The sequence below is a fragment of the Piliocolobus tephrosceles genome, chromosome 20, assembly GCF_002776525.5.
Source record: "Piliocolobus tephrosceles isolate RC106 chromosome 20, ASM277652v3, whole genome shotgun sequence".
NCBI lineage: Eukaryota > Metazoa > Chordata > Mammalia > Primates > Cercopithecidae > Piliocolobus > Piliocolobus tephrosceles.
Window position 1 is genome coordinate 7523049 of NC_045453.1, and position 26480 is coordinate 7549528.

At 41.7% G+C, this 26480-nt stretch overlaps 1 protein-coding gene across 10 annotated transcripts in view; it reads right to left on the reverse strand.

Moving 5' to 3' along the window:
- NCOA6 (nuclear receptor coactivator 6) overlaps positions 1-26480 on the reverse strand; it is a 119208-nt gene that overhangs the window by 22168 nt on the left and 70560 nt on the right. For 3 of the 10 annotated variants that reach the window (XM_023220484.2, XM_023220482.2, XM_023220483.2), the window contains 7 exons: positions 23294-23437; positions 21712-22593; positions 19215-19361; positions 14242-15358; positions 11640-11761; positions 4882-7854; positions 1253-1321 (listed from right to left, as the gene is read on the reverse strand). In XM_023220484.2, the coding sequence (XP_023076252.1) occupies positions 1253-1321; positions 4882-7854; positions 11640-11761; positions 14242-15358; positions 19215-19361; positions 21712-22593; positions 23294-23437 (5454 nt within the window). The remainder of the gene's footprint in view (positions 1-1252; positions 1322-4881; positions 7855-11639; positions 11762-14241; positions 15359-19214; positions 19362-21711; positions 22594-23293; positions 23438-26480) is intronic. The other 7 variants (XM_023220490.1, XM_023220489.2, XM_023220487.2 and 4 more) reach the window with 5 other exon arrangements.

Here is a 26480-nt window from a genome sequence, read left to right on the forward strand (position 1 = left end):
ACGAGGTCAGGAGATCGAGACCATCCTGGCTAACATGATGAAACCCCGTCTCTACTAAATATACACAAAATTAGCCAGGCGTGGTGGCGGGTACCTGTAGTCCCAGCTACTCGGGAGGCTGAGGCAGGAGAATGGTGTGAACCCAGGAGGCAGAGCTTGCAGTGAGCAGAGATCGCACCACTGCACTCCAGCCTGGGTGACAAAGCGAGACTCTGTCTCAAAAAAAAAAAAAAAAGACTCTGGGTGACTGAAATGTTTTTTGCTCGCACACTATTTTCAGAGGCCTGATTTTATTCAGAGTGTGCAGTAGAAAGTCCTGTCCATCACATAGGATGTAGCACTCTGAAGTAGGTTTTAAAATAATTACAAACCATACCTTACTTTTATTGGCTCTGATTCACAAAATTAAGCATGGCTACTATTTTTTTTTTCTTACTAACTTTGTCAAGTATGTGAATTGTAGTTTCAATGAGATTCTTACCTCTTTGGGAACAAGTCAGACTTTTTTTTTTTTTTTTTTTTAACTCCTCAATGATCTACAGTGACAAAGAATCAAGCGAGACTAAACTGTACCATATCTGATATTTATCTGCCTCCAGTGTGTAAAGGCAAACCAAGGGCTGTTACTGCCATCATCCTCATGTATTCTGAGCTGACCCTGATCACACAGCAGTTATCTGTCAGATTACCATGGGCTCCTACTTCCAGAACTATCATCCCTTGTGCTATTTACAATATATTGTCACAGGGAGAAACTTAATGCCACCCAGAGATGACTGAAATGACTCTGCCTCCCTGGAGGAATGGCTACCACATTGTGGCAGAGACTCTATGAACAAGACTCCACTACTGTCATGATAATAAAATTACAAAGTGCATTAATGCTTGCCAGCCCCATAAGTCACCATATGCCAGTTATTCAGCTGCCAACCATAGGTGCCAGGGTCATAGAACAGGGAAAACTCTGCAACAGAAACCCATGGCTGGGTGGCAGACAATGGGCACGGAGATGCCCTTCTTGAGTTCCCTAGCTGACACTATGAATGCATAAGAGAGCAAGCTGGTCAGGGGGAAAATAATCTCAAGTAGAACTGCACAAGCTCTGCTGCTCAACCAAAGTCTGCTCTGAAGCAAACAGATAAAATAGTTCCAGCTACTTCCTGGCATAAGAACACATGACGTTGAGGACAGCAGTAGTTCCTTCACATGTAACCCATCCCACTCCAAGAAGTTTTTCCAAAGTACACCTTACCTGGTCTGGCAACAGAGGTCTGCAGTGCTGTGGTTGAAGTTTCCTTTGAGACTAAATTCTGCGATGGGGCTAAGGCAAGGAAAAAAAAATTACAGACCTTTTACTTTCTTTTCTAAACAAAAAGAAAGCATTAACCTAATCAATGGCTAAGTAACTGCTGAAACAATATACTCTTAGAGGGCAGTACTCAAAATTGGCCTCGAAATTACAAGTACATTTTAAAACTTACTAAAAAAATTAATTACCGTAACACCCAGTACCAATGACTACCATTTAGGGGTATAAGCTTTTCCTTTTGGTATGTATAATAATAAGGGAAGGAGATGGCTATAAGAACACAGCACTCATATTTTCTGCTTCTTGGGGTCAGGTTCTGAACGCTACTCGAAAAAGTCCCAAAGCATACCTTAGTAGGCAACCCATAGAGGTACAATTATACCATTCCCCTCAGCATTTAAAAAATCTAGTCTTACTCCCTAAAGACTATACTCCATGAGAGTGGAAATGGTCACATAGTTTTGTACTTTTCTACAGCACTCAGCAAAAGTGATGGGCATAAAGCAGGCATTCAACTCATACATAATAAATAAATAAATTTCATATGTTATTTACTTATCTAACAAATAGTTGCGAAGAACTTACTAGGGGCAAGACACTCTGCCAGGTACCCTGAGAGACCAAACTACATCCTCTTGCACATCAGGAACTCAGTCTAGTATTAAAGATAAGATACATACATGTGGTGCACTTGAGTGCACTCTGATGTCATACGAAGGAGTCACAAAGTATAAAATACTACAAAAGTCCAAAGCAAGGGTTAGCAATTCTAGGTTGAGAAATCTGAAGGCACATTAAAGGGAGAATCAGGCTTCAAAGGACACAGAGAACTTAGGCCCTTGAGGAATGGAATAAAATACATAATGCACTCTAGAAGGGAACCATCCTGGAAGATACAGTGAAGATTATGGTGTGGATATGCCACAGTCACATCTTGACACCTCAGTCTAAAATCCTAGATAAACTCTGCAACAATACGTTTTACTCTCTTGTGGAAACTGTGAATTTTGTATATTTCCCTCCCTGCTTATTAAAGCAGTAAATTAGGCATTTGTGTATAAGAATTTATTTTGGATGCTTATCTGATAAACCTTAAAACTATATCTTAACTTCTACTTTTAACTTTAGTGTTCATTTCTCAAATTTCCTTTTCTTTTTCTTCTGAGGCAGAGACTTGCTCTGTCGCTCAGGCTGTAGCGCAATGGCAGGATCTCGGCTCACCACAACCTCCGCCTCGTGGGTTCAAGCAATGCTCCTGCCTCAGCCTTCTGAGTAGCTGGGACCACAGGTGTATGCCACCATGCCCGGCTAATTTATATATATATATATATTTTTGTAGAGATAGGGTTTTGCCTTGTTGTCTGGGATGGTCTCAAACTCCTGGGCTCAAATGATCCACCTGCCTAGGCCTCTCAACATGCTGAGATTATAGGCATGAGCCACTGCGCCTGGCCAATTTCTCACATTTTCAAAGTAAAAGCACAGAAGTCCCTTGAAAAAGAATAGAAATAATCACTTATAAGCAAAGTGAGTGTTCTTAACTAAAAATGAGAATTTTTTCCAAGTGTGGTTCATCTCCTCAAGACCCACATATTTCTCTAGTATAATATATGATCCAGATAAAAATAATTTCTAATTACTTCATCATTTTTCTCTTGATACCAGAGGGAAAAGTCTACTGAAAGGGAAATGGAAATATTTAATAGTGAAGGATATACTTAATTTACACCAGGTTCCCTTTTAATTATTAGGGTTCATCTACACCAGCAGAACTAGAACAAGATAGAATAAGCACCCAGTCTTGTGAAGACTGTCTCCCGTAAGAGCAGCAAACTCCTTGAAGGCCTTTATCCTGCCCCCATATCTCTAACACTGAGGTGAAGAGGCAGAGAGAAGGGGAATTAACCTTTCCAGAGCTCGGTGTGAGGCAGTGTGTTGGCCACTTGACAAATTTTCTCATTGAGTCCTCTCTCAGAATCCTAAATTCTGGGAGGTAGAATGTACAATCTCCATTTTACAAGTGAAGTACATGGCTTAGGAGAGGTTAAGGAACGTATCACCTGTAACTGGTAACCAGTGGGCTAGAATTTGAACTCTGATCTTACCCTGAAGCTTGTGTTCTTTCTGCCTCTCCTCCTGGGTGGTTACCACTCAGTGGTAGGCACTAGAAGCATTTTAGCTGCATAAATAAGATAGGCACTTAATTAGCTGGCCTAGGATATCGCAAAGGTCTTTCTCAGCTCTAGCAGTGTGTGACTGACTCCACTCTGAGGAAATAGAGCTTCTTCACTTAAACTTCACAGGAGGAGGAACATGTGGGGGAAGGGAAGAAGGGAGGGAGGGGTGGTTGTAAGGACACCTATGCTTCCATCATTAGCCCATTTTAACAGTACATAGGAAATACCCTGAACTAAATATACACAAATGGAATGCACCAATCAACAAAGAGATTACATCAAAAAGAAACTGGGAATAACAATTTTTACCACTTACTGAATAATTATATGCTAGGTTCTGTGCTAAGAATGTTATATGTACTACCTTATTGAATTCTTACAACTATTATTGTTCCATATTACAAAGGAGGAAACCAAAGTCTGGAGTGGTCAAGTAACTTGCCCAAGCCCACAGAGCTGGTAAATGCTGGTGTTATAATACCAACCCAAGCCTACAGGCTCTTGACCACTTTGTTTCTGCCGTGTCCACTATCATGAAACCCAGTTTTCTTTTAGCTCTCCTCTAGAGTAGCCCAGACAAAAAAAGAATGGTTCCTGAGATAGAGTACAATGAGAATGAGGCTATGAGGACCCATTGTTCTGAAAGTCATGAGCAAATCTTCACCCTGGTAAAGAGAATCTGCAGAAGCTGCTGTTCACACGTAAAGCACAGTGTTAAATGGGAGGTTCACAGTATAGACTCTGAACAAACACTGAACTTCTTTGAGCTTCAATCTTCTCACCCATACAATGGAGTTAAGAATATCTGATATGGTTGGTATAAAGATGATGCAAGACAACATATGTAAAAATGCTTCCTTGTAAATTGAAAAACTTTTATATAAATGAAAGGTGTCATTATTTCAGGAGCTCTTTGTTTTCTTTGAGACAGAGTCTCGCTCTGTTGCCCAGGCTGGAGTACAGTGGCGTGATCTCGGCTCACTGCAACCTCTGCTCTCAGGTTCAAGCGATTCTCCTGCCTCAGTCTCCTGAGTAGCTGTGAGTACAGGAGTGTGCCATCATGCCTGGCTAATTTTTGTATTTTTAGTAGAGGTGGAGTTTCACCATGTTGGCCAGGCTGGTCTCGAACTCCTGACCTCAAGTTATCTGCCTGCCTCGGCCTCCCAAAGTGTTGGGATTACAGGCGTGAGCCACCGCAACCGGCCCTTGGCTCTCTTTAATGAATGCAAACTTAACATGGGATTTAAAAGCATATTTTCCAACGTACTTTCAATAAATAAAACTACTTCCATTTAGCCCACTCTCCTTCAAGTAAAAAACGAGTCATGGTTTCTCTTGTGGGATTAGGTCATCAAAAAACTGACACAAAGAGATGATGAAGCCCCAAGTACATACCTATGCTGGGTAGAAGTTCTGGATGGGATCCCACCTTCTCCTCCACTAGGCCACCCGCAAGTGGCTCAGATGCTATGCCACCATGATTGCTTTTTGTGGTCGGTACGGCGGAGATGAGCTCGGAGGGTACCAGAGTGGTTACTATCGAGCGTACACTGGTGGGGAGAGCACCGCCAGGTAAGCTGGGTCCTGCTGAGGCAGTGCCCGGGCCCACGGGGCTAGAGGTCATTTTTAGCAGAGTGGGTGCTGGGGGCGTTGGGGTTTTACTGTCCAGCTCTGTGGGTAACTGCTCTGTTCCCACAAGCCCCGGAGCTGTGTTGTCTAGCCCTTGGCCTTCAGTCTCTCCATCTGCACCATATTGTTCTTCCCCTTTCTCAAGAGAGCCTGTAACTTTCTTACACGCCTTGGTCAACAAAATTTGGCCAATTTTGTCCACTTTTCCTTTGCCCTTACTAGACGAGACTGGGCTTCGCCGGTTGACAGAGGACCCTGGACTATTGGTCAAAAGGGGAGAAACCATTGTGGTTGACTGTGAAGAGGGAAGTGTGTTCTGATCTGCTGAGGTGTTCACCTGAGGGCTAGCCTCATCTGGATTCAATTCTTTCACTTGCTGGACAGGGGGATGAGGAGGGACAACTGGAGAAGACGTACAAGGAGGGGAAGGAAGCTGAACAGGGGTGGCTCGTGAGCTAAGGACCAAAGGTCGACCTGTCTGGATGTTTGGAGCAGGACTACTGGAGGGAGCATTAGGCGGTACAGGAGCAGAAGAAAACTTTATGTTCTGAGGTATGTGTAAAGGGCCAACAACTGCAACAGAGGGCGGCATCAGGCCAGAGTTGGTTGTCAGTGGGGCTGCAGGAATTGTGCTTGGCTGTGATCCTTTCATAACCTGAATTATTGAGGAAGAATTGATAAAGACAGGTGTAATGAACTGAGGCCGGGCATTAGACTGAGCAGCTGACTGTCCCTCAGAAACCATAACCTTGCTACCCACATTGGGCATTGTGACAACTGTTGACATCAATGCAGACTGCAAGTGAGTTGGCAAAGCTGCTGATGTGTTAGCTGAAGTTGTGATAGGATTGGAAGTGACAAATACAGTTATTTGATTTGGGGGCAAAGGAGTGGAAATGGAGGAAGAGCTAACAGGTCTTGACATTACTGGAGGGATGCTTGGTGCAACGTTAGAACTGACCTCACTCAATTCGGGATGCCCAAGGGTTGAACACGGCTCATTACTGTGAGGTAAGTTTAGGGAATTAGAGGGTTCTTTAGAAGAAGACGGATCCTGCAGTGTGGGAATGACAGATGCTTTTTTGAGGTCCTCCCCAGAAACTACTGGAGGTGTTACTTCCAGATCTGTAAGCCCAGGGGGTTTAATCGTCACATTGGGAGCTCCAGAGTTGTCAAGAAGTTGACTTAATGATGTTGGTGCTTCCCTCATAGCAGGAGACACCAAATTTTTGTTCTCTTCGACACTGGGAAGTTTGTTAGGATCCGAAGGCTGCCCATCCTTTTTGGATTGATCTTCAGGGACAACCATTTTAACTTCTTGGGCAGGGACTGCTTTTAGTTCAATGTTTACCTGTTCCTTCCTACCCTGGGAATTCTGGCAATCACTGTCCTGAGGCACATTCAAGCTCTCCTTGTTATCCTCAACAACACCCCCAACTGCAGCCACAGACACAGTAGGATTCTGAGGATTCAGCCCACTGTTGTTAGGAAAGCTCCCAGGTACAGGGGGATTCGCCAGAGGAGCGGGACTGACCAATACATTTCTCGGCAACTCCACATTCTGCAACAGGGCTGCATTTGTCTGAGAGGCCAGAGTAAGTTTAGGGGCTTTTGAATTTTGCCTCCCCGGGCTTGGAGTGGTTTTCCTACTGGCCCCAGGACTAGACCTGCGACTGTTGCTTGGACTTGCCCGTTTTGTTGCTCCAGAATTAGACTGCTTTCCAGAATTCACTACCACAGAATCTAATTTGTGAGTTTGTGGGGTAGCAAAATTGGAAGGATTCATGGTAAGATTTGAAGGTGCTTGCCCGATGGCCTTCAAAGTTGTTGGATTTAGGCCTTGTTGATCAAAGCCCCTGTTTAAATTTGGCCTAGGAGGTAAAGGAATATTAATCTGTGGAGGGAAGAGTCCTGCTATGGAAGCATTGAGTCTTTCTGGTGACAGACTGATTTCTGAAGGTTCTGTACTGGGAGGGCGGTTGTTGGGTGTCTGAGGATAATAGGGTCTGGGGCTGGCTCTGTTTGGTGTTTTGGGCCTAGATGTCTGGGTTGGCGCGGCCACATTTGGAAAGTGGTGGCCATGAGAGCTGGGCAGGGAATTTACAGGGGGTTGCTGGGGAGTTGCACCTTGAGTTGCTGAAAGGGGCGACGGTCCAGGTTTTGGCCCTGTCATCATTAACTGATTCTGGGGAAGTACTACATGTGAAGGCATGTTGTTTGGGCCTCCTGGGACAGATGGTGCTTCACTGCCACTTGCTTCAGGGAGCGAGGCCATCTCTGCCAGTGGCGAGCTGGAAGGATTCTGCGGGCTCTCCTGATAGACCATTTTCCTTGAATTGCTTCCCAAAGGAGTATTCACAGGCATTGGCATTCTTTGTTTATCAGGTGATGGTGGCACGGAGGCAGGTCCTTGCAGACTGACCATGACAGGCACACTGCCACTCTGTTGCATGGGCATTCTCTGGGATTCGGGGTTCAGGGGGCCCCTTGGAGGATGGACACTTTGAGAGACTGGAAGCCTAACTGATTTGGGATCCTGCTGCATCATGAGCATCATCATCATTTGCTGCTGCTGTTGCTGCTGCTGAGACTGTGGCTGACTGGGAGGTGGTGGCTGCTGCTGCTGAGGCAGTTGTGGCTGTGGCTGCTGCTGTGGTGGCTGTGGGGGTGCCACATGCTGCATGAGTTGAGGAGGCATCTGCTGAAGTGGCCTCTGTTCAACTGGTTGAGAAGGATAACCTAAAACAAGCCCCCCAAATCAGGGAAGTTAGATTTTTCAGCAAGAAAATGTTGCTACCTTTAGAGTATAGCCAAGCAATACTCATCTAGGTGGCACAGACTATGCACAAACAGCTCAGGCATGCCCACTCCTGGGGCAGGGGGCAGCCCCTCATTACTTGACATAAGCAAAAGGGGCACAGTGCTTAAGGAAGCAAAAAGCAAAGCATCAAAAAACCTGGAGCTCCTTGGTGTGTAGGGTCTGAATGAGCCATGACTGTACTAAGAGCCTGATTTTCTGTGCTACGTACTGAAAATGGCTGTGTCTCTACCAGCCAAACATTCAGATGAAATGAGAAAAACTCCATCAACAGCAAGTGCCTGTCTACCCAAGATTCAGATCTCATGTAGTCATAATCAATATTTCAATGTACTTGTGAATAAAGTAAAGCATTTAGGATTCACTTCTTCTGTTAGTATAAGAATAATTTTTTTAAAGATGTGGTTTTGTTGAAAATAACAGCATTGAAGACAGCCTTTTTATTCTTTCAACAGAAGTAAAATATAAAATTCTAGGATTCAGTTCCTTAAGAAAGAGGAATTTAAAATTATTCCAATTCATTGGCTCCATACACTATGCCTCATCCTTCAGGATTAATCCTTTGGGGGAAACCATCTGAATTAAAATTGCCCCTCAGATGTAAATCAGTTTAATAAACAGTAGGAGTTAATGGAAGCTGATATACACATTGAAAATAAAATTAGGGCACTGAAGTTTTTATGGATATTAAGTTGCACTTAACTTTTTACATGCAAATCTCTATTTGGAGAATATTTTCCATGAATCCACAGTTGGAGAATAAGTAAGGCAGAAGCATAGCCCTCAGGAATAAAAAATAATTTTGGGAAAAGAACCCTGAAGGACAATATCTTCTAGATATGCAGAGGGCAACATCTCAAATTATTCTCTTTTTTGTGAAGATTTTACTTGGCATTTTAGAACCAAAACCTTATAATCAGAAAAGATAAAAAGATACACAAACTGGCCAGGTGCGGTGGCTCATGCCTGTAATCCCAGCACTTTGGGAGGCCGAGGCGGGCAGATCACCTGAGGTCAGGGGTTCGAGACCAGCCTGACCAACATGGTGAAACCCCGTCTCTACTAAAAATACAAAATCAGCTGGGCATAGTAGCGCATGCCTGTAATCCCAGCTACTCGGGAGGCTGAGGCAGGAGAATCGCTTGAACCCGGGAGGCAGAGGTTGTGGTGAGCCAAGATTGCACCATTGCACTCCAGCCTGGGCAACAAGAGCAAAATTCTGTCTCAAAAAAAAAAAAAAAAAAAAAAAGATATGCAAACCAAGAATAACGGTGGTTCTGTGGGAAAAAGTGGGCATACAGCTGTGCATATATGGGATACAATTCCAGTTCCACAAACTAGATTTATTCCATTGTTGCATGAAGAGTACATTGGGGAGGTTTTAAGAAGGTGTAGGAATAAGAGTAATTGGCTCTGGCAGTCAAAAGAAATGCTGACTCAACATTTTCATAGAGCAGCTACCAAATTTTGTGGGTCAGACTCAGTACTCAATAGCTAATTAATGTCTTCTGGCCAAAGATTTCCATGGTATCAATGAATACAATGTGTAGAATCCAGTTTTGAAGATTTTTTAAAAAATCCTTTTTTATTTTAGGCCCAAGTAACTTCTTGACCTTTATAAAGCCAATAACATATGGCATTTCTATGGTTCAATTGTCCTTTAGACTATATAGTCAAATATAGCGGGTTCCTATTTTTCACATTCAGTCTGGGGTTCCCACATTAAGAAAATCGTAATTTCTGCAAAAGCCTGTTGATGTCAGGGCTATGACATGGATGCCTTTTATCTTTAAAATCAGCCCACCAGACAGTAAATACCAAAGAGGACAGCATAGACAATACAGCAGCCCCTTAAAGGTAACAGTTAAGGGCATGGCTGCTACAGAGTCTAGAAGCTGGAGGCAGCAGTCCAAAAGGCACTAATGATAAGACAGATTGGGGTTGATGTGACAGAATGGTGAAGAGGGAAAGCCAGGACACACACAGTGCCCATAACACAATCACAAACCAAATTTATTACTCAGGGAATGCAAAATCCTATGCCTTTAGGGGTCAGGCAGGTAGTAGAGAATAGAAGTGGACTGGTATAAGACAGCAAGAGTCCTGTCAAAAGTGCCAAACTGCAGAGCAGATGCCCTGTTTAAAGGCATTTAAATTCAGACTTTTGTTTAAGACACTGCATAGCAACTCAAACCCATTATAGGCCAAATTCAGCCTGCAGGTCCCCAGTTTGCAGAAAGAAGGCAATAAATGTATACAAAGACCCTGGGATTCATATAATATAGAAGAGTTCAGATGTATCTGAGGCAAGAAGGCATGTTCCTGCTCTCAATGCCTTCTGGACATACTCCCCAAAGACTGATGACCACCCAGTCTCAGCTATGCCGCTGCATCTCACTCATGGGAAGTGTGATATGCCCAAACAATTTGTAATAAATAACACAAAATACTGATATAATGATGGATTTAGCTTTTTGTTTGGATTCCCTTTTAAAATACATAAATCAGGGGTAGATTAAAGTTTATTCCTAAAATAATGTCACTCTCATTTTCATGCCAAAAAGGAGCTGAAATAACTAGTGAGGAAGAAACAAAACATACCCTCTGTACACACAGGGGAGAGTAGCCTAAGTGTGAAGGATTGTGCATCTTCAACTGTGTCATAGGGGAATAAAGTTACAAGTCATTGCTCAGGCCAAGATAACCAGGTTTAGAGATATTGTGGCAGCTGGCCTTGGTTCTATAATATCTATGTTTGAATGAATTAGTTTTAGGAGCTTTTCCATCTTTGACATAATTTTTCAACATTTAAAGGATAGCATTATTTTATAATCAGAGAGGGTACAACAAAGGGGGCTTCCAATATTGGTCCTATTTATTATAAATTATTAACCTACGTGGCAGAAAAATGGGTGTCTCTTTTATTTCTTTATATCTTTTTTATATTTTAAAGACTCAATAATGAAACTTCTATAAAAAAGATCATCTTGTTTTAAACCCTGGTAGTTCCCTGCTTTGAAAAAGCCCCAAGAAGAAACGCTGCAGGAAAGGCAGATAAGCAGGATTAGAGTGAAATCATCTCTCCATTTAATCTTATCCTGTTCTGACGCCAACTAGAACCTTGACATTGACAAGAATAAAGAGGCACTTCACATTTCAGGGTTTTTTTTTTTTTGAGACAGGGTCTCACCCCTGTAGCCCAGGCTGGAGTGCAGTGGCATGATCATGGCTCACTGCAACTTCGATTTCCTGGGCTCAGGTGATGCTCCCACCTCAGCCTCCTGAGTAGTTGGGACTGTAGGTGTTTGTCACCATACCTGGCTAATTTTAACAAAATTTTTGTAGAGACAAAGTTTCACCATGTTGCCCAGGCTGGTCTTGAACACGTGGGCTCAAGCAATCTGCTCACCTTGGCCTCCCAAAGTACTGGGATTACAGGTGGATGAGCCATCGTGCCCAACCACATTTCAGTCCGATTTTATGAGGACTTAAAACAACAAAGACAAATTTGAATAGAATGTGTGTATGTGCCTTCAAAAGTTATATTTGAAATTTTTACTTAATACCAAGGTGAGACACATTAAATCACCGAAGTAGACTAGTTAGCAGAAAAAAATAAAATACTATTGTTTCCTCGAAGACAATGAAGCCTTGTAATGCCACATGCACATGTGGTAAGTGTATAATCTAGCTAATATTTTATCACCTGGTGGCCGGTTTGAAAATTCTGGCAGTTTAGGGCCTGAGTTATCCAAGTTAATTCCTTGCTCTCCAGGCAATGGTGGCTGATCAGCCTCTTCCAGACCAGCTGGGCGAGTATCTGGGGTGCTTAAAAAAAAAAAAAAAAGTAACATATTTTAGAATAAGTTGCATAGAAAATACACAAAACTAGCTTAACCCTTCCCCTATTTCTGAAGAACTAAAATGTTTGTATTACCATTATTCATCTCTCTCTAGTTTGGAGAAAACATTAAATATTGGCACAAAAATAATCTGGCAATTTCATTAAATGTTAAAATCCACTTAATCTAACAGCACTGTATTTACTCAAAATGCTTTCCACAAATTCCTGATGCAATAATTTTCATGTAATCACCCATTCCTTAGATGTTTTTAAGACTTGATCATAGGGCTATCAATGTAATAAGGTATTATTCCTGTGAAACAACACTATCTTCAATGTAGCGATCAAATTCAACTACGGGGTCTGATTGTTTCTTTTTTGTGGATGTAACAGTGGGGGCTCAATTCATAACACCTTGCAAATGTTGTATAGGTTGGCTGATGGAAATGGTGTTCAGAGAACAAATAAAGATTGAGACCACCACAACAAAAATTTTGCTGCAGAATGTGCAGACATCTCTATTGGCTTTGAGATGCCTTCACTTTTACCTGGGTGTAGCTTACAATTTTTAGTGGGGAAGAAAAAAATGAAGAAAATGTAGCTACTAACATCCACATTCTCAAACAACAAGACTGCTCACGGGCCTCATTTTGTTTGTAATCTCAGTACTAATTGTACTTTTCTATCTTTAGTTTCCCTTTGCCCTGATTTTGTTCACCCACTTCTAGGTAGTGTTTTGTCTCACTCTACTGTGTACAGTTTCATAAGCCAACAAAATCCATTTTAAAAGCCCCCTAGCACATGGAAATTTAGAACCTGAAGCAGATCTTTAGCACATCCAGACCCCTGTAACAAGTTGCTCCTCGTAAAACTTCTCTCACTTTAAATTACAGGCAAAGATTCAGTGGTAACCTTTACTTTCAGAAAATTGTAGAGCTAAGAAATCTCAAATATCTGGTCCAGCCCCTTCATGTTATGAATGAGAAAACAAAGGCCCAAAGAGATGTGTGAAACAGGCCCAAGATTTCACAGTGAACTAGTGGTAGAGCTGGAAGCAGGTACTTTTCCTGTAAACCCAGTCTCCGTTTCCTAGGAGTCCTGATGCTGTATAAGGTCGCTTTCACAATTTGTAGACCTAAGTAAGCAATTTCCCTAAGGGCTGGTGAAGATGGCAAAAAATGCACACACTAGAGGCAACTGAATAACCTTGCAATTTTACTCCCAGACTATTGAGAGAATAAAATATTTATTAAATAATTATTCCCACAGATTGATACTAGTAAAGAATTTAAGTGAGAAAGAGCTATCAGAAAAATTAGATAATTAAGTTTGAATTCAGAAAAATATAGGTTATTATTAATAATATACCATGATAAGCTTTTAAAGTATAAGATTCAAGAAGCAGCAAGTGAGCATGATATAACACAGTACAAAGAATGTTGTGGGAAGGCTGGGATAAAGGTAGTTGGTTTAATTTTGAACATTTAACCTTGTTGAAATAAAGTTTCTTGATTCTTTTTTTATAATTCTAACAATTTGTTTCAATTAACCTGTTTTACATTCATTAGCCATTATTTCCTCATAATAAATGTCTCTAAATTTTAGTTTTATGATTAAAGGCACAAAATATAGCTCAATGAATAGTCCTTCTGGAAACATTTTATCAAACCCAGAAACACAAATTAATACTTAGCTTCAGGAAATGAAATATAAATTGTTAATTGCCTTTCCTGCTATGATCTTGCAATATAACTCACCTGGAGAACGTTTACTGAAAGGGTAACTGATTTAAAAGGTCCAATCATCTTAGCGTGGGGTTTTAAGCTTCTAGGGATGATAAAGAGCCTTTAAAGGAAAGGCACCTGTGCAAAAAAACCATTTCTATTTGAGAGACAGCAGTAGTTTTAATTTCCAAAACACATTTGGCCTCTCTGGTTCCCCAATAGCCATCATAGGCCTGAAGTCAGTGCTTTGTGGAGGTACCATATGGAAGCACTGGTTACTTTTCAGGCTTTGATTGCCAAAACCCCCCTGACAGTATAGAATTAAGAGATATACCAGCCAATTGCAACATATGAATCTTGTTTGGATCCTTATTTGAACAAATTGTAAGAAAAAAATTTGAGATAATCAGGGAAGTTTGAACACGGGATATGAGAGTACTAAGGAAGTATTAGTTTTCTAGGTGTGCTAACAATATTGTGCGAGCATATTAAAAACTGTCCTTATCTTTTAGAGACACACACTGAAATATTTACCAAGTGAAATTTGCTTTGAAATACTCAAGAGGGTAATGGAAGAGAGTACAGATGAAGGCAAGATAAGCTATGAGCTGATAATTGTTGAAGCAGGGGGATTTCATTATACTATTCTAGTTTTATATTATGTAAAATTTTCCATCAAAAAAAGTTAGCCACATAGAAAACAAATGAATAAAATTTGAGGCAAAACCATCACAACCTACTTTAGATCTTGCTGACTGTTTTTCTTCTTCCGAGGGGGTTTCTTCTTCTTCGGTTTATTTGCGTTGGTATTATTTTGCTTATTGTTTACCCCAAAATGGCCTGCAGAGATATCACTCTGCAATAAGTTGACCAACAATGGGCTCGTTAGCGTGACATCCTTATTGACTGGGAAGCCTGGATTTTGACCACAGGACATCTGATTTCCATTGGGAGCTCCACTGAAAGGCGCATTGAAAGACATCCCATGGCCTGAGAAGTGGTTTCCCGAGGCACTGTTTCCCTGCATGGCCTGCACATGAGGGGGGACCATGTTGGTTTGTTGCATACTAACATCAGGCATCATCTGAGACAAACTGACATCATTATTTGCCGTAGTAGCAGGATCACCATGCTGCTGGGCCATGTGTGGGCTGGGCCCTGGTGGCCGCAGGACCTGCCCCTGAATCCCCATAACCTGAGATGGACTGTTGTTCACAGGCCCTTGCTGGGGCAACATCTGTCCTGACATCTGTCCTGTAAACTGCACCATATTTCCTTGCATGTTCGGAGTTGGTCCCCTCATTATCTGGGCTGGTCCCGGCATGACACTGGATTGGTTCTGAGTGTTAAACTGTTGCTTATTCCCCTGCATTTGATTGGTCATGATCTGCTCTATCATTGGGTTCTGTTGGAGCAAAACCTGTCCCTGAGGCCCCATCATCTGGTTATGTGGCGCCATCATTTGTGGGCCCTGCTGGGAAAGCATCTGCTTGGGTGGGGTCATCCTTTGGGGCGAGGGCCCAAGATTTTGGCTCGGAGGGTTCACCATCATCTGGCCCTGTGGCATAAGCTGGGCCCTTGAAAGGATCATAGGGTTCTGAGGGTTCAAGGTTCCTTGTTGCTGGACCATCTGGCCCTGGGAGGGCACGATCTGCTGGTGCATGCCCATCAGTTGAGATGGTGGGCCCTGTTGGGGCTGGCCTTGCATGTTGCTGAGGTTCACTTGCGGAACCCCAGAACTACCAGCCTGCTGATTGTTCATGTTGCCATGAATTCCCATGAGGCTGGGCTGCATCATATTTGGTGGCCCGTGGGACACCTGCATCTGGTTTTGAGGAGGACCAGCTCCTTGACCACCTTAAAAAAAAAAAAAGTCATAGTTTCAGAAATATTTTTATCTTATTGGTATTAAGATACTGAAGTTACATTACTCAGAAAGACATCCATCACCCATATATCCACTGACCAACATAAATGTGCTGTTGACATACTTCCTGTGAGTTTTCTGAACTATGAAGATGTGGCTGTGGGATAAATGCTTACATTCCCAATGACCATATACTAGAGAAGGAGAAAGTTTCTATATTCCCATATGGTATCTTAAAGATTTAACATATCAAAGATTAAGAAAGTTTACTTTCTTTCAGATTAAATAATGAGAAAGGCAGCATCTCATTGTTTTAAAATGACTTGTAGTGGCGGGGCTTGGGTGGTTCATGCCTGTAATCCCAGCACTTTGGGAGGCTGAGGCATGCGAATTGCTTGAGCCTGGGAGGTGGAGGTTGAAGTGAGCAAAGATCACGCCATTGCAGTCCAGCCTGGTGACAGAGAGAAACCCTCTTAATTATTTATCTCAAAAAATAAATTAAATTAAATTTAAAAAGCACTATAGGCTAGTGAAATAACTCTGCTATAAATGAGCCAGAGAAACAAAGAATGTGAAGTGTCCTCTTAGGAAAACCTCAACAATGATGAGGACATTTAAAAATGCTTCTTGGAAAACTGTAATAATAATGACTCTCAAAGGCTATGTGTGTGATATGTGGATGCTGCACTTCAAAGAAAAGAACACCAAGGACAGGTTTCCTCTGCCCTGATGTGGTAAAAAGTAGTTAATCTTGATCTGGAAGCTGAGCCTCTGGTGGGAGCCAACTGACTAGATGACCCATCTGGAAGCTGCAAATCCTGCACAGTCCCTGGTGAATCATGTGGCACATGTCCTAGTCTTCTCAGCTATTTCTAATTTAGACAAAAGTTGCTACCCGCCTTGCTGTAGTGCTTATTTATTTACTGGGTCTTTGGGATTTTCCTATAGCTACTCGCATTATCTCCCCGTTTAATTGAATAACTTTGTAGTTTATTTTATTCCTTTTATTTTTCACTTTTTCTGTTGTTTTGTTTTTGAGACAGAATCTCGCTCTGGTGCAACCTCAGCTCATTGCAACCTCCACCTCCTGGGTTCAAGTGATTTTCATGCCTCAGCCTCCCCAGTAGCTGAAACTACAGGTGCACAACAGCACACCCAGCTAACTTTTGTACTTTTAGTTGAGACAGGGTTTCACCATGTTGGTCAGGCTGGTCTCAAACTCCTGACCTCAGGTGATCCACCCACCTCAGCCTCCCAAAGTGCTGGGATTACACGCATGAGCCACCGCACTTGGCCTTATTTTTCACCTTTAAATGGGGACTAGAAAGTTCCCTATAATGAAGTTATGAAGCCAGTCCATGCTCCAACTATGAAGGCAGAGGGCAAACTACCTTGTTCACACTATCCAGACTTTTCCTGAACTCCAAGGAAGATTTTCTAAACCAGCCTTATAAACTCAAAGTGGAATTCCATGACCACTGTATATGCTTGTATACACTAAATATACTGTGTATATTCACTCAACTGACAATTATTCATTAAGTACCTAATATGTGGAAGGCATTTTGGTGCTGAGGTAACATCAGTAAACAAGACAGACCAAATCCCTGCATCCTTGGAGCCTACAGTCTAACTGGCAAGAGACACAATTAACAAACAGACAAGTATTTTTTCAGGAAACAGTAAAAGCTAACAAGAGAAAATAGGGTAAGAGAAGAGAAAGTAAGAGACAGGAGTAGAGCTACTTTAGATAGGATGGGGAAATCAAAACACGTACATGTGGGCCAGGCACAGTGGCCTGTAATCCCAGCACTTCAGAAGGCCAAGGTGGGTGGATCACCTGAGGTCAGGAGTTCTAGACTAGCCTGGCCAACATGGTGACACCCCATCTCTACTAAAAATTAAAAAATTAGCGGGGCATGTAATCCCAGCTACTTGGGAAGCTGAAACAGAAAAATGCTTGAATCTGGGAGGCAGAGACTGCAGTAAGCCGAGACTACACCACTGCACTTCAGCTTGGGCACAAGAGCAAAACTCCATCTCAAAAAAAACCAACAAAGACAAAACAAAACAAAAAGAAAACAAACGAAAAAATGTACACATGGAAGGTACCATATAAAAACATAAAATAGCTATGATAGGGTGCAACAATGAGAAATGGTTTTGTCATTGTTTTAAAACTTACTTTTTTTTTTGAGATGGAGTCTCTCTCTGTTGCCCAGGCTGGAGTGCAGTGGTGTGATCTCAGCTCACCGCAACCTCTGCCTCCCAGGTTCAAGTGAACCTCCGTCTCAGCCTCTTAAGTAGCTGGGATTACAAGTGTGCGCCACCATGCCCGGCTAATTTTTTTGTATTTTTAGTAGAGACAGGGTTTCACCACGTTGGCCAGGATGGTCTCAAACTTACAATCCCAAGTGATCCGCCTGCCTCAGCCTCTCAAAGTGCTGGGATTATAGGCGTGAGCCACCGCACCCTGCCTGTTCTAAAACTTTCTATAAAAAAAAATGAATTCGCTCATGCCTGTAATCCCAGCACTCTGGGAGGCCGAGGCGGGTGGATCATGAGGTCAGGAGTTCAAGACCAGCCTGGCCAACATGGTGAAATCCCGTCTCTACTAAAAATACAAAAATTAGCCAGGTGTGGTGGCCGGTGCGTGTAATCCCAGCTACTCAGGAGGCTGAGGCAGAGAATTGCCTGAACCCGGGAGGTAGAGGCTGCAGTGAGCTGAGATCGTGCCACTGCACTCCAACCTAGGCGACAGAGTGAGTCTCCATCTCAAAAAACAAAACAAAACAAACAAACAAAAAACATGAATTCATGTAACTCAGGAATGAAGTTTTGCTTTAGCAGATAGGGAAATTTAAGCAGTTTGCACTACCCTTCCGTTACTCTGCCAGAAATAGTGTGAACTTTTTTTGTAAAAGTCAGATTTTTGTCTCATTCCTTAGTGATTTACAATTAAAGTTGGAGTCACATTACTAAATTAACTCCAGTGGGGATCAGAATTCAGAAACTAGTTGCACTACCTCAGTCCAAACTGCTTCAACGAGAAAGGGTAAGAGGATTAGTCATGTGGTCCTTAAGCAACCAGAAACATGAAGTTTGCTTATACATTACTGTTTTGCAAATACTTTTTAGCCATTCCCCTGTATCTTATTTCCTATCCAAAATTTCTTCTTTTTGTAGTACACTGTTGGTATTAAATCTGAACTGAAGAAGTCTGAAAAATATCACACTGTAAACCAGAATTCAGACACTCAGCATAAACAAAGCTTAACATGTATCATGTAGAGATGTAAAAAGTTGCAGTTGTCCAAACATGCCTCCATGCCTTTGTGTCTGTGGTTTTCATTTGCCAGAAATGCCTTTTTCCCTTTTACTACCTGAGCAAGCTCTAACTCAGGGGTCAGCAAACTATGGCCCTCTGCTGGTTTGTAAATAAACAAGCGCTTGGAATGCTGCCATGCTCGTTTATGTATTGTCTATGGCTACTTTCTGTGGTATCATAACAAAGTTGAGTAGCTCCAACAAGAGACTATATAACCTGAAAAGTCAAAAATATTTACTATCTGCCCCTTCAGAGAAAAAAAAAACGAAACAAAACAAACTGCTGATTCCTGCTCTAACTCAAGATCCATCTCCTTTTAGTTGTTTCTGAGTTCCTGTGACATTTTACCGACTTTTGATACATTGACAAAAGTTACTGCCCTGAAAGAATAATTATTTTGGGCTTGAAATTAAGGGGAGAGACCAAGACTTACTATTTATCTGTATACTCCTGTTGTCTATCAAGTCTACCACACAATGCTCAATAAATGCTGGCTGAACAAATCACAGAAAACAAACCTGCATGCTGAACATTTTGATTTGCTTGCAGCTGAGGGGCTCCTGAATTCCCAGGGGTGGTTGCTGTGGTCGAAGGCACCTGACCTTGCATAAAATTCGGATTGGCCTGTCCTGCTGAGAAGCCAGGTGGGAGGCGTTTAGGCATTCCTTAATAGAAAACAATGAGTAAGGCAGTTACCTAGCAAATTTATACTCTTGCTTAGATATGGAATGAATAAGGAAGGATGAGCTGCATGAAGTCTCCACTGGCTTAGCTCTCTCTGTCACACTGGTAGGATCTTTAATAATAAGGTTGGGAAAGATGGTTAAAAAAATCAACACAATCTCTTATATGAGGCATTGTCAAAATGAAAAATAAATACTAAAAAATTTACACTTAGAACATGCCAAGGAAAAGATGGCAATCTGCTCCCTAAATGTGATCTGAGGCCACGCCACAGCAAGGTTTGAGGGCTCACTTTTCTCTGTAATTAACAATGGACCCCAAAACTTTACATATTTTAACACAGGCACCAAAGGAATATGCTAAATTCTCTCATTTCAAACAAATTGATGTGAAATAGTATAAAACAAAGAGATGGGTCCTGATATTAAGGATAGATTGGTGATTTTTTTTCCTTTGAGGGAAACTGATGACAATCTCCTTTGCAGAAAATTTCCCCCAATATTGCGCTTGTCTCTTTGGAAGAGACAGATTGGAAACAGTTCATGGGAGCTTCAAAGTGATGCTATATTAAATCATTATGCTTTCCTCTCATAAGGTTTGCTGTGATTCTGACAGCTTTGGTACCAAAAAATATACTCTAATGGAATCTTTCTCAAGTATCAGTTCCTTTTTGGAAGGGCTAATTTTAGAAAATTTGTAATAACGAGAATCTCAGAACCCACTTATCATTTACAACACAGGCCTTGATGTGGCCAGATCACCTAGGTGAGCATATCACCTGCACTATGAAAGCATCAAGACCTAAACTCACTTAAAAATTTATTATATTCATTCATTTATTTATTTACTTTTATTTTTATTTTTTGAGACAGAGTCTCGCTCTGTTGCCCAGGCTGGAGTGTGGTGGCACAATCTCGGCTCACAGCAACCTCCTCCTCCCAGGTTCAAGCAATTCTCCCTGCCTCAGCCTCCCGAGTAGCTGGGATTATAGGTGTGCACCACCACACCCGGCTAATTTTTGTATTTTTAGTCGAGATGGGGTTTCACCATGTTGGCTAGGCTGGTCTCGAACTCCTGACCTCAGGTGATTCGCCTGTCTCGGCCTCCCAAAGTTCTGGGATTACAGGCGTGAGCCACTGCACCCAGCCATTTATTTTTTTAAGGGCCAAATTTTCAATGTCCTGAAAAACTCTTTGTAGACAAATATGCATTTGTCCTTTCTTTAACAGTGACAAGTCCCATTTGCATGCTCCCACTGTAATTATATCAGTAATCACATTTGCAGGAGGGACTACCCAGCTTCCACTGATTCAGGGCTAGATACCCAGAACAGTGAAATTTGGAGCTGAAACATTCTTGCATTTTCTAAGAACTTCTTACGATTCAAATATTAGAGCCTGCATGTCAGCAAAATTAATTACAAGAGAGTGAAAGGCTGATGAGCAACTTAACTTCACCAGAAACCATGGGAACATGCCTTTGCTATGTCGCACTAAAGATGCAAGGATTTTTTTCTGGGTAGGCAATGGGTGTCTTTTGGTGGGGAGTATGTTTATCAGATGACAGTATTACTGATACTCTATACCTTACTGAAAAGCTCCAAGCACATTCATGTGCACTAGATCAATGATTAATAAGAATAAATAATAAACATGGAGATGGATAAGTTTTACTGTAATCGTTTTACCTCTCACACATTAAGCTCCATTGCTTTTTCTTCATACAAGAGGCACCTTACAAAATAAATAAATAAATCTCCTTTAGGTATAACTGGTGGAATTCCCTCTCTAAGGAGCAGGCATTGGCATTATAAAACTATAAAAGTCAATGATTTCTGAACTTATTCCCCTTCAATACTTTAATCAAACTTAACAAGTACCATGCTTACTATTTTATTAACTAGGATTATAAAAATTGATAACTAAAAGGGCCTTTTCTTCAATGAGACCCTGTTCTTTTTATTTCTGCTCTATTGTATAATGTTAATTTTTCAGCAACTCAGAAGTTTAAATTGTTAACAAAATGCATTTTTCTTCTGGACATTTTAATTTACTAGTACAAGATCAAGCAAAAATAATTTGAAAAACAAAATGAACATCTCTATGTTGACTTTTACCTGAATTTCAGTTCAGAGAGCTAGCTTAAATTTAACTAGTAAGATGCTGCATAATGTATCAAGTTAACTAAGTTATATCAAGTGTCACCACCATATCCACAAAACCAAACAATTACATCCTTATTTCACTCCCTCCACTAACTCTAAAAACTGAAGTTCTACTAAGATCTAGCTCCAGCAAATTTACCAACACAAATAGCTACAGTGTTCCTCACCTCCTAGGCCTGGATGTAAACTCTGTGGCCCCTGGTTTGGTGGTTGCTGCTGCATCACCATGAAGTTAGGTGGCACATTTCCCTGTTGAACCATAGGATTCCGACCCGGAGAGCTGACAGGCTGCTGAAATCCCTGGGGAAGTGGGTTATTTTGAGGTGGCCTTGGTCCCATCTGCTGCTGAGTTTGGTTAACCGTTGGGGAGGATGCAGGGGATCCCTGCTGGAAGGAGGAGGGTGAGGAGGCAGGAGACTTGTTGGTGAGGTGGGGCTGCTGCAGGGGAGTTGGGACCCTAGAGGGCCCTCCCTGCAAACTCTTCATCTGAGGAGCTGTGAACTGGCCTGGGTTGCTCATCTGAGGAAAGTTTGTGTGGGCTTGTGAGGCTTGCTGGCTGCCAAAGGGATATGGAGGGGGAGGGTGGGAAGGCGTCTGTACCGTAGCTAAGGATGGTCTTGCCTGGAGTTGCTGTTGCATTGGGCCAGGCAAGGGAGCCTTCTTCCACCCTTGGTTTGCAGTCATTGTGCCCAGAGAACCCTGGGCTGGAGGAGGTTGAAGGGCTCCAGAAGGCAGCTGGTTCCAGCCTGGAGGAACAGGCACCTGAGTTGGGGAAGTAAACTGGGGTCGAATTCCCTGTGGTTGTTGTTGCTGATGCTGCTGTGGGGGTCTTGCCTGCAACTGTTGTTGCTGCTGTTGCTGCTGCTGCTGCTGCTGTTGTTGCTGTTGTTGCTGCTGCTGCTGCTGCTGCTGCAGCTGGGGAAAATTAGCTGGGTTCATTTGTCTGTTCACAGAGACAGGCTGCATTGGGTGGTGTGGGGGAGCTAAAGATCCTGAGGGATGACTTTGCTGCTGTATATGGAGCCCAGAGAGGAGTGGATCCATTGCATCTGTTTAAAGATAGTCAACAAAGCAATAATTAACCTACTGCAATCTAGATCCTAGAGCAGTGGCCTTTGTAATTCTCGATATACAGAGTAAAATCTGCTGGTACTATTTGATAAAATAAATGCTTGTGAATATCTTCTATGTGTGAAGCAACATACCAAGATGATGAATTCTGCCTTAAAAAGAGCTTGGTCAGTAGTGGACATTAAAAGCAAAATGTAAAACATGGAGAGCAGTATTTACCAAATCATATTCTGGAGAACTATGTTAATTAGCGTTATAAGAAAACAAAACAATTAGGTTTGGGAAACAATGAACCTAACAAACTTAGATGGGTTTCTTTACTGTAGGGCTTTCAGTGCCTCCAATATGTTACTTTTGAATCTCCAGGAGGGAGGGTAAAGAATGATGCATTTATCAAATTTACTTGACTACAGAATTCTATGTAATGAGCATCTTGCAGGACTACGCAGGCCAAGGCACGCTTTTAGAAAAGTTACGGTATAACTGATAAGAAAACAATGAGAAATTCTGAAAAGAAAATAATGACATTTAGCTTGAAGAAATCAGGTCATATTTTGTAAAGAAGGTGACAGTGTGAGTTTGGAAATTAGAAATTCAGCATCAGAGATAACTGAATTTTGTAATGATCTGTGCAGAAAGTTTCAAGACTCTTCATCCTCAAAGATTGGAAGTCATTACCTGACTGAGAAGCAGGGCGAGGAGTCCTGGGCTGCAGCTCTGGATTGTGGCCTGGTGCCATCATGGAAGATGACACATTTCCACCCGGGGATATCATAACAGTGGCAGGGTTGTTCATCCTTATTATTCCTAGAAAAAAGATCCCTAGAATAGAGTACTGGAATTGGCACAATTTTTGTTTTTTAATGAGTTATTTCAAGAATATGAAAAGATATAGAAAATTTGTTTTTTTTTTGACAGGGTCAAGCTCTGTTGCCCAGTCTGCCAAGTGACACAATCACAGCTCACTGCCACCTCGACTTCCCGGGCCCAAGTGATCCTTCCGAGTCAGCCTCCCAAGTAGCTGGGACCAAGGGCACATGTCACTGGGACCACAGGCACACACCACTGTGTCCAGCTAATTGTTCTATATTTTATAGAGATAGGGTCACTATGTTGCCTAGGCTGGTCTCGAATTCCTGGGCTCAAGCGATCCTCCAGCCCAGCCCTCCCAAAGTGCTGGGACCACAGGCGTGAGCTACTGCACCCAGCCTGGAAGTTTCTACACCCATCATCTACCTTTTTTAAATTTAAAAAGTTTGCTCTTATCTCCTTCAGATATATATGTAGATACAGCAGAAGCCCCCTACTCCTTCCATTCCACCTCCTCCCTCTTATTGCAATTGGGGTTAACAGTTCTGTGCATGTTTATTGACCTTTTCTGTATCTGTAGGTAAACTGCACTTTTTCTGTAGGTAAACAGCATTTTTTGTATGCTTTTAATCTTTGTATAAATGGCACCTTACTATATGCATTCTTCATCAGCTTCCTTTTTCACTTAATGTTATTTTTTGAGATCCACATCCCTCTTGACTGTTACAAGGGCTCCATCGTATAGAACCATATATCCACCCTTCTGCTGATGAATACTAAGGTTTTATTTTTCCTTTATTCTTATAATTTTGCAATGTTGTGTATTTGTTATGAATTCTTGTGGATATATGAGAGTGTTTTTACACTATATACTTAGAATTGCTAGGTTTTAAAGTCTAAGCATCTTTAATTTTACTAGATATTGGTAAACTGCTCTCAAAAGTTGGTTATACCAATTTATACTCAAACTAGCAGTTTGAGAACTCCTCTTTCTCCACATCTGAAAATTTCTGATACTGCTAAACTGTTCAGAATTTATCATCCATGCTCCTGAGAACAGGCCAGGCATGGTAGCTCATGCCTGTAATTCCAGAGCTTGTGGAGGCCAAGGTGGGAGGACTGTTTGAGGCCAGGAGTTTGAGACCAACCTGGGCAACATAGCAAGATCCCATCTCTATAAAAAATAAAAAAATCAGCCAGTGTGGTGGCAAGCGCCTGGATTCCTAGCTATTTTGGACACTGAGGCAGGAGGATCACTTGAGCCCAGGAGTTTGAGGCTGCAGTGAGCTATGATCATGCCACTGCTCTCCAGCCTAGGCAACAGGGCAAGAGCCTGTCTTCAAGTAAAAAAAGTGATAACTGTCTATACTTATTCTCTTTTCCTTTCCTTGGCTACAGAATTCTCTGTCATGGAGCATCTTGCAGGACTAAGTAGGCCAAAGCACACTTTCAGGAATGTTGAGGTATGAATAAGAGAACAATGAAAAATTCTAAAATGAAAATGATGACATTTAGCTCGAAGGGCAGATTTTGTGACATCTTTGATTTTTGGCATCGAGGTGAAAATAACCTCAAAATGACTGGGAAAGCATCTTTCTTCTTTTTCTATGCTCTGTGTATCTGTTCTTTAAATGTTTGATAAAACTTTCCTGTAAAACCATCTGGGCCTATAGGTCATACTAATTGATTTACAGGGAAACAGATTTTTCTTTCAATTTCTTAAATGGTTATAGACTTTTCAAGCTTTCAATGCCTTATTAAGTCAATTTTTATTAAATTATTATTTTGCCAACACTAAAATTTATTAGCATAAAGTTAACTGTGGATGATCTTTTTTTTCTATTCTTTTAAAAAAATCATATATAACTCATATACTATAATATTCACCTTTTAAAATTTGTACTTTTTTCATTCTTTACATTGTTTGTGCCCTCTTTTCTTCTTTGGTGGTCTTACCACATTCATAAGTTTTAGCTGTCCTTTCAAAGAAACATCTTTTGGGCCAGGGATGCTGGCTCACGCCTGTAATCCCAGCACTTTGGGAGGCTGAGGCAGGTGGATCACTTGAGGTCAGGGGTACAAGATCAGCCTGGTCAACATGGTGAAACTCCCATTTCTACTAAAAATACAAAAATTAGCCGGGCAAGGCGGCGGGCACCTGTAATCCCAGCTACTCAAGAGGCTGAGGCAGGAGAATCTTTTGGTTTTGCTGTTCCGTTTTTTTGATTCATATTTTACACTTATCTCTGTTCTTATCTGTATTATTTCCCTCATAACTTACTGCTCTGCTCAATTCTTCTTTTTTTTTTTTTTTGAGACAGAGTCTCGCTCTGCCGCCCAGGCTGGAGTGCAGTGGCCAGATCTCAGCTCACTGCAAGCTCCGCCTCCTGGGTTTACGCCATTCTCGTGCCTCAGCCTCCTGAGTAGCTGGGACTACAGGCGCCCGCCACCTCGTCCGGCTAGTTTTTTGTATTTTTTTTAGTAGAGACGGGGTTTCACCGTGTTAGCCAGGATGGTCTCAATCTCCTGACCTCATGATCCACCCGCCTCGGCCTCCCAAAGTGCTGGGATTACAGGCTTGAGCCACCGCACCCGGCCTCTGCTCAATTCTTAAGTCAGACACCTAGCTTGTTAATTTTCAGTTGGTGTTCTTTCTTCATTAATACAAATTTCTGAAGGCTTAAAATTTCTTCCAAGTGTTGTATTGGCCACATCTCACAAATTTCAGTATATATTATTCTCGTAATTCCATTCTAAATATTGTCTAATTTCCATCAGGATTGCTTTTTTAAATCACTAAGTATTTATAATGCATTACTACATTTCCAAAAATATGGGATATTTTGGTTGCGCTTTTTTTTTTGCCACTGACTTGACCTAACAGCACTGCGGTTAGAGAACAGGATCTGTGTGATATTAATAAGTGGTATTTACTGAAACTTGCTCTTGGAATAATCCCTGGTCAGTCTATATAAATTTTCCATTTATGCTTGGGAATATTAAGAATTCTTGAATTATGACTGCACTTTTATTTTTTTTTTGTTTTTTCTTCGAG